The sequence below is a fragment of the Mus musculus genome, chromosome 8 (genome assembly GCF_000001635.26).
Source record: "Mus musculus strain C57BL/6J chromosome 8, GRCm38.p6 C57BL/6J".
In the NCBI taxonomy this organism is placed as follows: Eukaryota; Metazoa; Chordata; class Mammalia; order Rodentia; family Muridae; genus Mus; species Mus musculus.
The window spans coordinates 9,757,686-9,774,790 of record NC_000074.6 but is presented as its reverse complement, the minus strand read 5'-3'; the positions used below and the strand labels follow the sequence as shown (position 1 = coordinate 9,774,790).

At 43.9% G+C, this 17,105-nt stretch overlaps 1 protein-coding gene across 3 annotated transcripts in view; it reads left to right on the top strand.

Moving 5' to 3' along the window:
* Window positions 1-1,461: 1,461 nt before the first annotated feature.
* Fam155a (family with sequence similarity 155, member A) overlaps window positions 1,462-17,105 on the top strand; it is a 567,324-nt gene continuing 551,680 nt past the window's right edge. Inside the window, exon 1 of one of the 3 annotated variants that reach the window (XM_011242064.3) lies at window positions 1,462-4,714. In XM_011242064.3, the coding sequence (XP_011240366.1) occupies window positions 3,773-4,714 (942 nt within the window). In that variant the 5' untranslated portion in view covers window positions 1,462-3,772. The remainder of the gene's footprint in view (window positions 4,715-17,105) is intronic. The other 2 variants (NM_001347127.1, NM_173446.2) reach the window with 2 other exon arrangements.

Sequence of the window (17,105 nt, the reverse complement as noted above, 5' to 3'; positions counted from 1 at the left end):
TTAACTTCATAGTGCAGTCAATGAGAAAGAGCATTCAAATTCTCATGTCAGTCTCCTCAACAAGTCCCAGTCCATTCTGGGAAACAGCAGCAGCAGCAGCAGCCACTGCTGCTACACTCTGCTTCCCACAGAGCCCAGCTTAAGGTAGAGCCCCGGCCCTCTCTGACTCCTTCTCATGGGCATCCTATGGGGGATGCACTAGCCTTTGATCCTCAAGTTGAAGGTATTTGTTGATGCTGTTTGTTTGCTTGCTTTTGGTTTGGGGGTATTTTTGTTTGTGTGATTCTTCCCCCCACCATTCTTCAAAATGAGCTTTCTGCTTCCTAAACCAAGACTCCTGGATCCCAGCCACTGCTGCTAGTAGTGTCTCAATCCTGGTCTCCCTCTATCTCTGCTTGCAGGCCCTGGAGCACTGCAGTGCATCAAGCATCACTCAGCCAGTATGTGTTCTCCATCTCCTGTGTCTAGGCTGGCTTGCTTTTCTGCACTCTTTGAGTGGTCCTCAGACAAGTGAAGTCTCCCAGATTCTCCTCCCTCACTCTGGAACCATCACTGGCTAGCAAATGAGGAAATGACTGCCTTTTGCACAGTCACATCCTGCAAATTGTCTCATTTTTTTTAAAAAAAATATCCAATTCATGAGAAATGTTAAAAGAAAAAGCCCAGGTTGTTCTAAAAATAAAGAATGAACTATTTATTACAAGATCAAGTATAAGCATTATTGTTTTAACTTAGTGTTAAGCATCATAGAATTATTTTTGAGATGTAATTTAGCTACATCTGCATAATAATAAAGCTAAAAATAACAAACTTCTTCTCCTTGTTGGAGAAGTATAATCTTTTAATTTCACTTATTGTGTTTCTTCTATCTCCCATCTGTATTTCCTCTTCAGCTTGCATTGAGAGGCAAGCTACTCCTTTAACCCACCACTAAAATCCATGCGTCTGGACTCAAATTAGCAAGGCAGCAAAAGAGGGTAAGGAGTATGGGAAAAATTGCTTATTACCCAATAAATATGGTTATCATTTCAACAATCAGCATTCTAATATGCCAAGATAGTAAATATCATAGAACAGAAGCTTTATCACCTAAGATAAATGAGACACAGAGGCGGTGAAGAGAGCAAACAGGGGTTAGAGTTGCCTTTGGAGTCATTTGGAGTATTTTTGACAGAGTCTTGTCATGTTGCATCAGGCTGGCAGGGACCTGCATACCCAAGTGACTTCCCCAGCTTCATATATGGAATAGCTTAAAGTACAGGCACATGCTACTGCGCCTGGCTTGGTTGTGACTTTTACTTTCCAGTTATTTGTGTTTAATTCCTATAACACACGTGCCATTCCTGTATAAAATGATCGAGGGTATACATAATACCCACGTGTGTATACTTACACTGTAATGAGACTCTGTAGCTGTGGGGCACCACGCCTAAGTACAGAGAGCTTCCTGATGGGCTGGCTAACAAACAATATTTTATTGAAATTAGGGTTGGAGAAAAAAACCCGACATAAATCAAAAATTCAAGAAAATGAAACCCAAAGTACTAGAATGTACTTACATGACACATTAAACCCTCACCTGGCATTTCTACATATACCAGTTGTCAAACTGAACTCCATTCCTAGTGGCCATTACGGAGAGTTTCACATGTATGCATACACAGGATCTAATTTAAATATGCAAAATTACTATAGTGAAAGGAATGATCTCAACTTCCCGTTTGAAATTCTCCAATCCTTCTGTGTTCCCAGCACCCACAGCTACTCTGGTAGGAAAACAAATCCTTTTGATCCCTCCTTTTGGTTTCTTAGGGTACTTGTTTAGGATTCAGGGCATCTGGTAAGCTCTTTCGAATGTGCATTGGCTTGGGGATACAGGGGAAGAGAGTGACATGGTGGCTGTTAAGAGTGCCTGGAGGCCAGAGAGAGCACCTGGCATCCTCTGGTCTGGTGCTCTGGGCTCAGGTAGGGACCTGGGCGGTTTGCAAGAGCTGCCCAGACCCCAGGAGACTGGTGTTTGCTCCTGGCATCCCCACCTTGTCGGTTGGAAATCAGGGGACCCCAGGTTTTCCCAGTATGTGTCTGTCTTTTCCTTCCTGGAACTCCTAGAGCCAACACTAAGGGGCACCAGAGCCTTGGACTGTAGTGCCAGCTTGGAGGGCGCTGCGGAAGTTCCAGCGCAGAGGAGCCCACCCAGCGGGGCTGGGCAGCAGGCACAGTGAGCAGATGCCTCAGGGTCTTAGGGGTCCTCTGCAGGAATCCTCCAAGATTAGGGCCCCCACTCAATGCTGGTGAGGTGTACTGCAGTGCTGGTGCTTCCCTGGAGCGGGGAGACCTTTTGTTGCCGCTTACTTTGGAGGAGAAAGCGTGGTCAGACATGGAGTACAGTGTGGTCACAGCTGCAGCACACACACAGTGTCGGTTAAACAGCACCGTGTAGGCAGACACACAGATGCACACACCCCGCATCCTTTCTGACCCATAAAACCGATTTAGGACAAAACCCAAACGCAGTGGAGCTCTCTAGAGACTCAAAAAGCGTTCAGACTGAGCCTGCAAAGTCACCTCGCCCCTCCTCTAATCAGCCTCCTCTTGCAGAAGATTGTCTAGCGAGGGAAATGATACCCAGTCCCTAGTCCCCAACAGGGACCTCTTAGCTGCCCTCTGGTGTCTGGGACTTGTCCCCTAGACAGCGGGGTCCTAAGGAGAAGCTGAAGACCCAGGTCAGCAGCCTTGGCCACTCGGCCCACGTCTTGACTCTGAAATAAAAAGTGGGGAGGGATCGCAACCCCTGGGCAAAAGCCTGGGTGTACAGGACCCGGAGGGGGCGGTGGACAGCGGGTCTTCAAGCTGCCGGGGCGCGTCTTCGTCCTCCGCCCCGGGCCAAGCTGCTGTCACTGCACCAGGATGGAGAGACCTCGGGGCGGGAGGAGATGACGCAAAATCCAGCGCTCCCCCCAAAAAAGTGTGCCTCCAGGACGAAGATGGCGGCAACTTAGCCCGGGGACTGAAGATGACTGTGGCCTCGGGAGGCCCAGAGCAGGCGACTCGGCCCCCGGCGGCGCCCGCGGGCAGACCTGCAGCGGCCGCGGCGACAGTCGGAGCGCGGGGTGGGGGGTGGGGGGGAGGGACAGCCCCGCCGGCGGCCGCCCAAGCTCGGGGCGCGGGGAGAGCCAGCGCGAAGTAGGCGCGGGAGGCGGAGGAGAAGCCAGCGACGGAGAGGAAGGAGGAGGAAGAGGAGGAGAAGAGGAGGAGGAGAGGAGGAGGGGAGGCGCTCCGGTCGCCGTCAGTGGGCAGCAGAGACGCGGCATGCCCCTGGCAGGGGAGAGCGGGCTGTCCTCAGCTGGGCCATGGGGACCCGCGCGCTGACAATGCCGGGGTGATAGGAGCAGCGCCAGCCACCCAGCCACCTCCACCACCATCACCTCCCGCACTCAGCCTCCCCACCGGCCAGCACAGCACCAGCCTCCGCGTCTCTCTCTCTCTCTCTCTCTCTCTCTCTCTCTCTCTCTCTCTCTCTCTCTCTCTCTTATTGTCTCCCACTCTTCAAGGGATGGGGTCGGCTGATGCTTAGGTCGGAAGCAAGATCTTCCTCCAAAGTATGGTAATATTTATGTAGGGAGAGAGAGAGAGAGAGAGAGAGAGAGAGAGAGAGAGAAGAAACGGGAGGAGGGGATACGGAAATTAAACCCTTTAAGTCAATGCATATTGTGGTGACACCGGCACAGGAGCCCTCACGGTGGAGTCGGCCAGGGCTGTGCGTTCCCAAAATATGACCAGGGGTGCTTGGATGTGTCGGCAGTATGACGACGGCTTAAAAATCTGGTTGGCAGCACCCCGGGAGAACGAGAAACCGTTCATCGATTCAGAGCGGGCTCAGAAATGGCGACTGTCTCTGGCTTCTCTCTTGTTTTTCACAGTCCTGCTCTCTGATCACTTGTGGTTCTGCGCCGAGGCCAAGCTGACCCGGACCCGGGACAAAGAGCATCACCAACAGCAGCAGCAACAGCAGCAACAGCAGCAGCAACAGCAGCAACAGCAGCAGCAGCAGCAGCAGCGACAGCAGCAGCGGCAGCGACAGCAGCAGAGGCAGCGACAGCAGGAGCCCTCCTGGCCCGCGCTCCTGGCCAGCATGGGGGAGTCCTCGCCCGCCGCCCAGGCACACAGACTCCTCTCCGCCTCCTCGTCCCCCACCCTGCCCCCCTCCCCGGGAGGCGGCGGCGGCAGCAAGGGCAACCGAGGCAAGAACAACCGGAGCAGGGCTCTTTTTCTAGGAAACTCTGCCAAGCCGGTGTGGCGCCTAGAGACTTGTTACCCCCAGGGCGCCTCCTCCGGCCAGTGCTTCACCGTGGAGAGCGCGGACGCTGTGTGCGCCAGGAACTGGAGTCGGGGGGCGGCCGCGGGGGAGGAGCAGTCGTCCAGGGGCTCTCGGCCAACTCCGCTGTGGAACTTGTCGGATTTTTACCTTTCATTTTGTAATTCCTACACACTTTGGGAGTTGTTTTCGGGGCTGTCCAGCCCCAGTACTTTGAACTGCAGTCTGGACGTGGTGCTCACGGAGGGCGGTGAGATGACCACGTGTAGACAGTGCATCGAGGCTTACCAGGACTACGACCACCACGCTCAGGAGAAGTACGAAGAGTTTGAAAGCGTGCTGCATAAGTACTTACAGTCGGATGAGTACTCGGTGAAGTCCTGTCCTGAGGACTGCAAGGTAGGCACAGCGGGTTCCTTTCCCCTTCGCTGCGGCTTTTTTTATGTTTGATTCGTTTATCTGGCTCCGGTTTTGTAAGTTTAATCATTGTTTATCTGGCTATGAGAACTTGACTTTCTGATGGAGTTGGGGACAGCTGGTAGGTTGCTGGTGGCCTGATGCCCTTCTTTTCAGAGCTCTTGGTACATCAGGGAAGTCTATCTTCTAAGATAACAAAGTCAGGGCTTGAGCTGTTTCTTCGAGCTTCGCAGTTGGCGCATACTATTCCTTTCAGGGAAATAGAGAAGGGACCAACACACGCAGGTAGCCAGAGGGAATCATTTCTCCACTTCTAACATAATCAGGTTGGTTGGTCAGAGGAACAGAAGAAAGTGTAGCTGTTAATGTAGGGAGGAAAACAGTCAAACGTACACATTTTGTGGGTTTTATGGGCTAGCTTTCATTCTTTAGTAAGTCTGAAGGCCTGTTCTCTTTAAGCTTCCTGTTTTCTCTTAGACAGCTGTGTAGTATAGGCCTGGGTGTCATAGGAGTAGAAGGTCGTAGTTAGCTATCTATTAATTGATTCTCAATGTTAAACTGGTGATCATACACCTTACGTAATTGCTTTTTTTTGCATACTCTGAAGAAATAGCAAGTGACACATCTTTGATGCTATGAGCTAAAATTCGGAGAAATAGCTAATACATTGTATTGTAGTCAGCAAGGGCTGTGGTGACCTTGCTGATTATGATTAGCAAAGGGGAAGTCTAGACAAGTTTCTTGGAAATGGTATATGCAGCCCTGGGCTGCTGGGGGTGTCGCTGTCCGTGGTGCTGAAATGGGGCTAGTCCAAGAGAGGCCTAAAGATGAAGAAGCTGCAGTGACCTTTAGCTGGGAAGACATGAGGACAGGATCTCTGTAGGTGTGGGTGTTAGCTTTTCAAAGCAATTAAAAAGCATGCACACACACGCGCGCACACACAGACACACAGACACAAGAAAATTGTACAGTTGTTTCAAAAGAAATTAGACACATAACTTTTCTTCCCTTTCTGACTTCCCCAACCTCCAGAGCCAGAGGGCCTCCTCCTCTTGCTTTCTATGGAGGAGGGGTCAAGGGTCATACAGATCAAAGGAGTGTGATGCTTAACTCAGGGCTCTTATTTGAAGCCAGAAGAGCTGACCTATAAGCCACGCCTTACAGTTTATCCAAACTTAATCTGGCCTTGCTTGTGGGTTTTCTATCTTTCTTTCCTTTTTTATGATCAGAAACCTAGACTGCCATCAAAAATAGTCAGTTGATCACATTGATGAAAATTTTATTTTACTGGATAAATCAACATTTAAGTTATCTATGTATGTTTTAAATATGCCCGTAATTCATTCCTAGGAAGAAAAATGATAGAAACTAACAGTGAATGACTAATGTATACATTGCATTGTTATTTATCCTGATGGGATCGTTGCACGAAACATTAAGATAAGGAAATAATAGATAATTCTACTTCTAGTAAACATATACCATAGATTTTGATAATTTACAGTTAAGGGTCATGATGAAATTTGACTTTACATGCTCCCTTGACTGTAAGCCCTCACTGACATGCCTTGTGATTTTAATTTGGTCAACTCAGTATTTGAAAGAGAGTCTGCACTCTCAGTGGAGTGGAATCCCTACCTCAGTGGAATGGAATTCCCTACCTCAGAGGAACTGTCCAAATACATCAAGTGTTTCTCTTTCTCTTCATCTGAATTCATTCTCAACATAGAATTTTTTTATCGTCATAATGGAAATGTCGAGTGTAAATCTTTTATGATACTACGAATTACTCTAAGATGATACTTATATTTTTGGATAAAGTAGAATTTGCTAACACTATAAAATCATAACTTTTTAAAACCATTCCTCTTCTCAATAAAAAAGTAAGCAGAAATACTTGTATTTCTTAGTGCAACAGAATTTATTCCTGGTGATGCCCTGGTAACATGCATTCATTTCTTGGTAGTAGAGACATGGCAAATTACTTCTGCCAGTAGGATATAATAATTTCACAGTAGATGGTTTTAAAAAAATATATGAATTTAAATTGAAAGTGTTAGCATACTTGGTTTAAGTTAAGTGAACTAAATGATTATGTATAGAAAACAATACATGTGTATTTCCTTAGTTTAATGAATAATTTCTCTGATTCTGAAAAAGCCATGTGTGCACCTTAATGCAAAGTATGAAAGTTGGTTTAAAGTGATTGCTGATTCTGAAGATTATAACTGAATCTCTAAAAAAACATTTTTAATTTCAATGCAATTGCTATTACCCAATGACTACAGTCAGGATCTTTCTTCAAAGTCATGCACCCCCCCCCCCACCTTTGGCAGTTACAAAGGCAGAGATAGGCTAAAAGGATAGGCTATTTAAAAAGGTTGGCTAAAAGTAAACACATTGTGTCTCCATGGTTGTTAACATACTCATAAAATGCAGATTTAATGGTTTATAAATATATTTATTATAGATAAGATCCTGTTAGCAGTATATATTAGTGGCATTTATATTTTAGGAGAAACATGTTAACATTTTAACTGATTTGCTGCAATGACATCTAACTTTTTAGAGTTAAGATATATTATTGAATTTAGTTTCATATTCTCCTCCCATTTGAAATATACTCTATAAAAAATAAGAGTGGATTAAGCTAAAATTCCATGTAAATTTTTATGTTGTTTGTTTGTTCCTGGTTTTGTTTGTTTAAGTTTGACTGTCATGAGTTCTTAATAAGTAGAAATCAAAGAGAGCCATTTTATTTTAGAGAACTCTTGTAACATATTAGAAAAAAAAATCTCTACTTTGGTGTACTTTTTTATCATTGTGATAAATGGCTTGTTATCTTTTATTTAAAAAGAAAATATTTGCATTTAGGTAGAAATGTACAAAACATATAAATATGCAACTCATGATTTACCATTCAAGGTTCTGCATTATGTAAATCAAGTAGAAGAAGCTTTGGGTAATTTCCGCCATAGTTCACAGCATTATTCAAAGACAGTGTCTTTAGCATATAAGAAGAATCTTATAAACGTGTCAAAACCTTCAAGTCAGATAATATAAAAAAATGACACTTTCCAAGGCCAACTTACAAATAAATATAATTTTAATGCTTGACTCTTACACATTTTTCTCTTCTCATCACACTTTTAAATTAAACCATGAACATTCTAGAAAATGCATCCTATGGACATGAGGTTTGGGGCTACATATATTTTGTGTTACGTGTAAGCGTTTGTTGCCACTGACAGCATCATTTGCCTAATATGCTTCCAGATACTCGATGAAAGAGCACATATTTTAGATTGAATTCTAACATAGGACATGACAAAAGCTAAAGATAAGTTATGTCTGTATAAATTGTTGTCTCCAGGGCCCCAAGAATGTGTGGGCTCTCATTGTTTAATTTTCAAGACATCACTACAGTATGCATGTTAATTGCTTGCATTTAGCAGCCACAGACTACACAGTGCCTCATAAATGTCAGGGGCTTGAAGTTTCCCTAATACTTTAGATTTTCTTTTAATTCCAAGTTGGTCACAGGGCCACTCATTTTGAAGTCATAGAGATGTGGACATTGATACAAGTGAACAGAAAAAATAATTCCTGTGATGGCTAAAGTTCATTGTCAACATGACATACCTGGGAAGAGAGACTTCCAACTGAAGAATTTCCTCTCTCATATTGGCGTTTGGGCATGTCCGCCAGGCATTTTCTTGATTGGCAATTGACATAGGATGGCCCTGTCCACAGTTGGAGTTGCCATCCCTAGGTGGGCCTAGGGTATATAAGAAGGAGCCAGTTTGTGAGTCTGGATGCCAGTTAGTCATCAGTGTTCTTCCATGGCCTCTGTTCCTGGTTCCTTCCTTGAGTCCCTGTTCTGACTTCCTTTTTGGTGGTCTGAGACATGGTAATGTAAGCCAAAAAACCCATTTCTTCCCACAAGTTGGATCTGGTCAGTGTTTTATCACAGCAACAGAAATGCAAACTAGGATAACAATAGCACTTATTCTTGCTTGTTTTGATGTTGTATTCTTTAAGGTCATAGAGAATGTTTTTAAAAACTATGTATTCATTTTAGTTTATATATATATGTGTGTGTGTGTGTGTGTGTGTGTGTGTGTGCGCGCGCGCCCTATGTGCACATAAGCACATAAATGTGCTTCTACACAGGTCAAAAGATACCGTATGGATGCTGGAAATTGAATCAAGGTCCTTTGAAAGAGCAGAAAGTGTTTTTAACAACTGACCATTCTCTCTAGCACCAGGAAACAGTTTCTGGAAAGAAAATCCAGGACCTTAAAACTGCTTCCATTCCAATGTTTCAACCTCCCCAGCATTATTTTGCTGTTTGCAGTGACTGCACACATGCCAGTGTTGAGGACAGAGAGCACATCTGAGGATAGATTTCCATGCAGGTTCTGCTACTTTCTTATTCTCAGTCATGTTTGTAATTGAATGATTTTTCCACAGGATCAAATGATCTGGACATGCAGATGAATAGGACCACTTAAAAGTCAAAGATGCCATCAAGATCCTTTAATGACTCGGATTCTTGGTTTTAGGAAATATGTTCTGCAGTGTGTCATTGGTGATTTATCATTGGCATTTCCCCCCTTATGGGAACTGTGCAGTATTCTAGACCAAGAAGCTTGTTTTTACTCCAGACTTGTAACTGGGTCAGATTAGCCTCTATATAGGACATAACCTAGATGCTGAGACACGTTGGTTTTAATCACTTTTGTTGGATGAGGTCAGTGTTTGCTTATGCAAGGTGAATTAAAGTGCAGAGGAATAGGAAACCAAGCAGAGATTGGTTTCAACCCCATACTCTCTCGTGTGGAAACTGTAAATCACTACGTTAATTTTTCTTGCTAAACTTACTATACAAGAACAATGTATAAATAGCTGTTTCAAGGAACATAATATTTTGGTTTGGGTTATCTGAGATGTTTTTTTTTTTAATTTTGTTTTTCATTTAAAATGTCAACCCTATAATGACTAAGCTCCAAACACTTTGATGCTTATATTGGTTTAGGTCTTAAAGATATTTCCTCATGGACATAGAACATACATCAGTGCCCATGGGGCCATGTTGGAGGAGACTGACAATCTTTAGAAACCCTAACATCTAGAGATCCTGATGTCTTTTACTTGATGTGTGCCATGTGCCTGGACTTGTTTAAAATGGAATCAGTGAGTATTAGACTCAGCTAAGTTCTTTTGATCCTTTTATCTCCATTGCACACAACAATTGCAGTAAAAGCTGAACCAGCCAACTGCTTTGTGGAAAGGTGTCACATATGCGGAGGCTAGGGGGCAACAGGCTAGTGAGGAGGTCAAGGGAAAAGATCTGAAGAGAGCTCCTGATGCCAGGTGAGGTGAGAAGGCAGAAGCAACCTTAGAGCTATGGAAATGGCTGGGTATGGGAAGGTGGGCCTGAGGACTGGCTCCTGCTGGGTCAAGTCACCACACCCATGTTCACAGAATGGGCTGAACACAGGACTGCAGAACTTCAGCAATAGTGTTGGAGATGCACCCACCTCATTATTCTTCTAATTCTATCAGATTGGAATATACAGACCCTGGACTTTCTTAAAAGTATATGGCTGGTTTCCAAGGCAACCTGTTGGCCTTCTGTGTTACTTCCTTCAGCTCATGTCTGTTCCTTCCTCATCGGCTTGCTTCATCCAACTACATGGGAAATCTTTCACTTTTGACATTTAAAAAATTATGTTAATAGGCCATATTTTATTTTATTTTTTTGTTTTCTATAGCATTACAAATTCATATATAGTCTTTTTAAAGACACACACTGCTGATAAACACAGGTTGATTTAGTTCAGGAAATACTTTTAGACAGAAACTGTTCCCTCTGGTAGTAATTATGAATAGCCATCATTTTAATCACATATACTTCTTAAATGAAATAGTCTAATGTACTCTGATATTTAATATTCAAAAGAACATAAGGTTAACTTGTGTCCTTTCCTTGTGAGTAATACAAGCTATATATTATTCCAGAGGCATGAAAATAGTTATTTGCAAGTGGCAATGATTTATTACTAGGCTTGTTGACAGTCTGCTTCTATTCTCAGGTATTTATAAGCAAGATGCTACGGTAGTGATCCCTGTAGTAGATATCTTATTATCCATTGATACTGCATTCATATTTAAGGATGGCTTCCATGTTGTTAGTGGTGTCTGCACCCTTGGGTTGGATGACTGCTTATGACCTTTGGGTTTCCTCTCTTCTTATTGCTGTGTCTGCCTGCTGGCACCCAGCGTGTCCTTGCCTGCCACTTGGAAATGGATCTACGTGTCCTTATGGAAATGGATTCATGGGTAATCCAAAGTTTAAAGCTCTTTCTCCTCTGCAACTCTCTTAAAATGGATTGGTCTTTTTCTTACTGAATTGCCACTGACTGTTAATTTCAAATGCAAATTGAACTGAGCTGCAAAGGGCAGTGGTATCATGGCAGTCTCCCTCCTAGACTACATTGTTGATGACCCAGACACCAAGTGTTAGGAACAGCCAACAGGGCTTGGAGATTTTTAGATCAGAAACCACTTCCTTCCATCTTTATGTCTGCCCTGTGAGGTACGCCCCATGGCCGGCTGGCTTTGTTGGTGTTGGCCTCTGGCAGAGCAGCATATGTCAAAAGTCATTTGCCTCCTGCCTAGCATATTTAGAGAAAGAAAGGAAAACAAGACAGAGGCTGGCTCCCTTCTCTCTTTAAGGACACACTGCCAAGGCCCAGGAAACCTTCTCTGGATTTCATCTCGTGAAGATTTCACCATTTCCCAAGCAGGCCATGCTTGGAACCAAGCTTCTATTGGATGGATCTTAGGGGACCATTCCAAACCCCAGCTTGAGAAAAAGGAAATAATTTTGAGATAGATACAGTTAGTCAAAAGTGCCACGCACTGTAGAATGGACACTTAGGTCAGGGGTTCTGATTGATAAATGTCTTAGCAGGTAAAGGTGAAGTGCCACACACTGTAGAATGGACACTTAGGTCAGGGGAACTGATAAAAGTCTTAGCAGGTAAAGGTGAAGTGCCACACACTGTAGAATGGACACTTAGGCCAGGGGAACTGATAAATGTCTTAGCAGGTAAAGGTGAAGTGCCACACGCTGTAGAATGGACACTTAGGCCAGGGGAACTGATAAATGTCTTAGCAGGTAAAGGTGCTTGCTGCCAAGACTGAGCACCTCAGGTAACGCTGGGTCTCATGCTGTAGAAAAGGAGAACCGGCTCCACAGGTTGTTCTCTGATCTCCACGTTCTGTGCTGTGGGTGGTCTGCATGCATGTGCATCTTTCTCCCCCCTCTCTCTCTCACACACACAGCACACACACACACACACACACACACACACACACACACACATACACACACACACCCCACATACAAACTCACATACACAGAAAACATACACACCACACCACACACACACACCATACCACACACACACACACACACACACATACACACACACACACACACACTCACACATACATACCACACACACACACTCACACATATACATCACACATACACACACACATACATCCACAAATACACACACACACCATACATACACCACACATACACATACACACACACACACACACATCCACAAATATACCACACACATACACAAACACACACCACACTCACACATACACACACACTACACACCACACACACATACACCATACACCACACACCACACACACATACCACACACCACGTACACACACCACACACACACTCACATATACACAGAACACATACACACACACCACACACACATACCACACACCACATACACACACACACACCACACACACACTCACATATACACAGAACACATACACACCACACCACACACACACACACACACACACACACACACACACCTCACACACACCACATACACAGCTCCCTCCCCCCACACCACATGAATACCACACCACACATATATCACACACACCACAGCACACCACACACACACATCCACAAATACACACACACCACACATACGCCACACACATACACAAACACACACCACACATACACACACAACACACACACACACTCACACATACACACATACCACATACACACACACACACACACACACACACACACACACACACACACGCGCGCACACACGAACGCACGCACGCATGGAAGCAAGCTTGCACACACATAAATACTCACCAAATGTGAAAGTATTTTTCAAATTAGGTCAGTGAGTTTGGCAATTATGTCTTGGTGACCTTACCCCTGTAGATTTACTACCTGATAAGAACCTATGCCAAATAGAAGAATGAAGACCAAAGTGTGGACACTGTGCCCCTTCTTAGAATTGGGAACAAAACACCCATGGAAGGAGATACAGAGACAAAGTTTGGAGCTGCGACAAAAGGATGGACCATCTAGAGACTGCCTTATCTAGGGATCCACCCCATAATCAGCTTCCAAACACTGACACCACTGCATACACTGGCAAGATTTTGCTGAAAGGACCCAGATATAGCTGTCTCTTGTGAGACTAGGCAGGGGCCTAGCAAACACATAAGTGGATGCTCACAGTCAGCTATTGGATGGATCACAGGGCCCCCAATGGAGGAGCTAAAGAAAGTATCCAAGGAGCTAAAGAGATCTGCAACCCTGTAGGTGCAACAACATTATGAACTAACCAGTACCCCGGAGCTCTTGACTCTAGCTGCATATGTATCAAAAGATGGCCTAGTCTGCCATCACTGAAAAGAGAGGCCCATCGGACACACAAACTTTATATGCCCCAGTACATGGGAACGCCAGGGCCAAAACAATGAGAATGGGTGGGTAGGGAAGTGGGGGGGAGGGTATGGGGAAATTTTGGGATAGCATTGGAAATGTCATTGAGGAAAATACGTAATAATAAAAAAAAAGAACCTATGCCAAGAGGTGGTAGGAGAAGGTGTGTGTTGCTTGTGGATGAAGAGAAACCCAGCTACGTTGACCAAGTTTGTCAGAGAAAAGAGAAAATGAAAGGAGGTTAGTGCCCTCCAGGAAACCACTTACAGCAAAATGGAGGTGATATTCAGAGTTCTTGGTCTCTTCATCAACATGGTCAGGGTTGTATGTCGATCACTGTTAAAGCTCTCGGGAGGGTGTGATCACATGATGATCACATGATGAGTACCCTCGTTAGCATCCAGACTCCTCCTTCTTACCACTTGGGGTCTTTAAAAGGAGCAATGATTTACTTGCAGTGGTTCTCTCTCTCTCTCTCTCTCTCTCTCTCTATATATATATATATATATATATATGTATGTATATATATATATATATATATCATATACATATGATATCATATATATATATATGATAGAGATATATAACTTTACATTAGAATATACTTCCATCAAATAGAAATCTCATTTCAAAGTAATATAAAATACTGATAGGTCTTAAGTATGAAATCAACCATTATATAGTGTATATTGCTAAGTTACTTACTGTCTTTGGGAATGTGTTGCCAGCTACATTGAATATTGCAACAGCAACAACTAGCTTTGAGTTTAATAGGAAAGTGCAGAGGGTGATTAGATGACTGAGCAGAGACTAGCTTTAGGTTTCTGGTTTCACTATTTCCAGATTACACGCCGCTGCCCAAGTGACTGACCACAGGGACTCTACCCACCTTTTTCATAGAACATGTCTTCTGTTTACATGGACGTATTTAACCAGGATGTAGCGATGCCCAGTGAGTGGTAACAACTCACTAAAACCCATGGCAAACACGGCGGAAACAAATGTTGCCCTCACCCGAAATCTGACAAAATTTCTGGTTACCCATTTGCAGGTTCAAAGTAGACATTTCATTCCTCATAATGGAATCCTGATGTGTTCTACAGGCCTGTGTTTTGCTCTCTGAGAAAGGTGACCGAATTATTCAGCACTGCCAATAGAATCTTATCTAAGACCTTGGCTGGAATAAGAGTATTGCACTCTATTTTACTGTTGTTGTTATTTCATATTAGAAAATAACAAAAGATACATTTCCTCCTGAATGGATCCTGTCAGTGACTTAAACAAGTTGGACAGCCGTCTGGGTGACAGGTGAGGGAGATGGGTGTCGTCCTCTATGTCCTCAGCCGTCTGGGGGACAGGTGAGGGAGAGGGGTGTTGTCCTTTATGTTCTCAGTCCGGGGGTGGGATTAGTTTTCAGGAAAATTTTGGTTGATGTATCTTGATAGGAGTTAAAAGGTCAGGTGCACCCAGATTTATTGTTGGAGACAGTGTACTGAGCGTTGGCCTCCTATATTGCACAGTACTTGTTAAATTCTGTGTTCTTCACTGTACCACACACTTACTTGGTTTGTAATAATTACTATCCTTTTGACTGTGGAGTAAGAAAAGAAGTCTAGTAACAGATGGCCTTGGCCTTGAACCGGGCTCACTAGCCATGGCAGATACAGCATGTGCCTGAACACAGAGGACAGAGTGGGGTCAGAGGAAGACTCGTCTATGCTCTACTGCATAGATGGGGAGATGCTCTCCTGAGACAACAAAGACACAACAAGACACAGCAAGGTCTTTATCTTGTTGACAGTCATCATGTGGGAGAGTCTTGCTAAACATCACTTCCACTTGCTTCAAGGATATGAAAGAACCTTTGTAGGTATCTCTTTAGAACAGTTCTATAGAAGGATCCCAGTGCAGGGGCATATGTGGGGAAGATGAAGAGGACTTTGCTACTGAAGATGGGCAAGTGGGATGAGATGTGGGTACTATACTCCGTAACTCTCCATAGCATCTTTGCCTGGGATATATGACTGCTAGATAATCTCAGATGTTCCTGCTGACTCTTTAAGCTCATAGTAAGGACCTTACCATGCTAACGTCAGTGAGTATGTCCCAGGCAGAGAGGAGAATTCTTCACGGGGATGAACGACTATTCGTCTTACTCTAATGTCTTGTTCCTAGCAACAGTACTGAGCTCTGACTGGGAGGGCATAACAATGTCAGTGTGATGTTAGACTCAGTTTCCCCTTTCTGTATTTATTGTCTGGATATTGAAAACATGAGTAAATCAAGCATGCATTCCTCTCCTGGGAGAGGCAAAAACCAGGGGTTAATGTGCAAGTGACACTGATTGACACCATCCTTCCTGCCTTCTGCTCATATTGATCACTAGTCCATCATCAAGCAATCCTCTGGAGCAAGTAGGACCCAGTGTCATTATGGCCCTGGGGTGTGTGGTAGATAGAAAAATTTTATCTTTCCCCTCTGGTTTTTTTTCCCCATTTAATTTTGACACACGAATGCAATCCTACATCTATTTCTTTGTGGAGTCTACGACATTTTATAAGGAATTCTACTCTTTTTCCTGTTTCTTACAGCCCTAAAGTCATATAAAGACAATTCATAAATGTATTTATTTTATTATATAATTTATTTTAATGTTTTGAGAATTTCATACATGGGTATTGTGTTTACAACACTTCTGCCCCCTCCTCTTTTACTCCCAACTTCTGTACCTCCCAACTGCCTCTCAGAGTATCGACTTCTTTATTTGTTACTGTTACATAACACACATACACACTCACACATGGACAAACACACACATACTAACACATGCCCAAACATATTCATACACACATGCACAAACACACTCACATACACACACTCACACATACACACACACACATGCACACACACACTCAAATGCACACACATGTACACATGTACACACACACACACACAGAGGCAGGCAGGCAGGCAGGCAGGCAGACAGACAGACAGACAGACAGACAGACACACACACACACACACACACACACACACACACACAGTCCTGAGTCCATTTAGTGTTCTTCTCATGCATATGTGTGTTTAAGGCTGACCACCTTGGATTAGATAACCTATGGGAGGCTCGTTCCTAGAGATTCCTCTTTCCTTATCAGCCATTAGTTCTTCATCTAAGTGGGGCCCTCTGCAATTTCTCCCATTCACATTGATATGTCTATTGATGTTGTATTAGGCAGATCGTATTTGGGCAACTGTATTGTGTAGATGTTATGAGTACTGAATATACAGTTCCCATGAGGTCATTTAAAACCCCATAGATTAAGAGCCAGATGGCAGTGGGTTGAAATTCTGGCTCTGGTGGGAGTCATTCCCCACAACCATTCACATTCAAGGTCAAGTTATCCATCTTCAACAAATGGACTGAGAGAGGATAAGGAGTGTGCAAAGACCTCATAGTTCAGTGTGACAGACCAAGAATTCCAACCTATGAATATTTGGCTATCAATGACATGGGGATGTTTTAAATTATATTTATTGTCCACTCTGGCACCCATCTTGTAT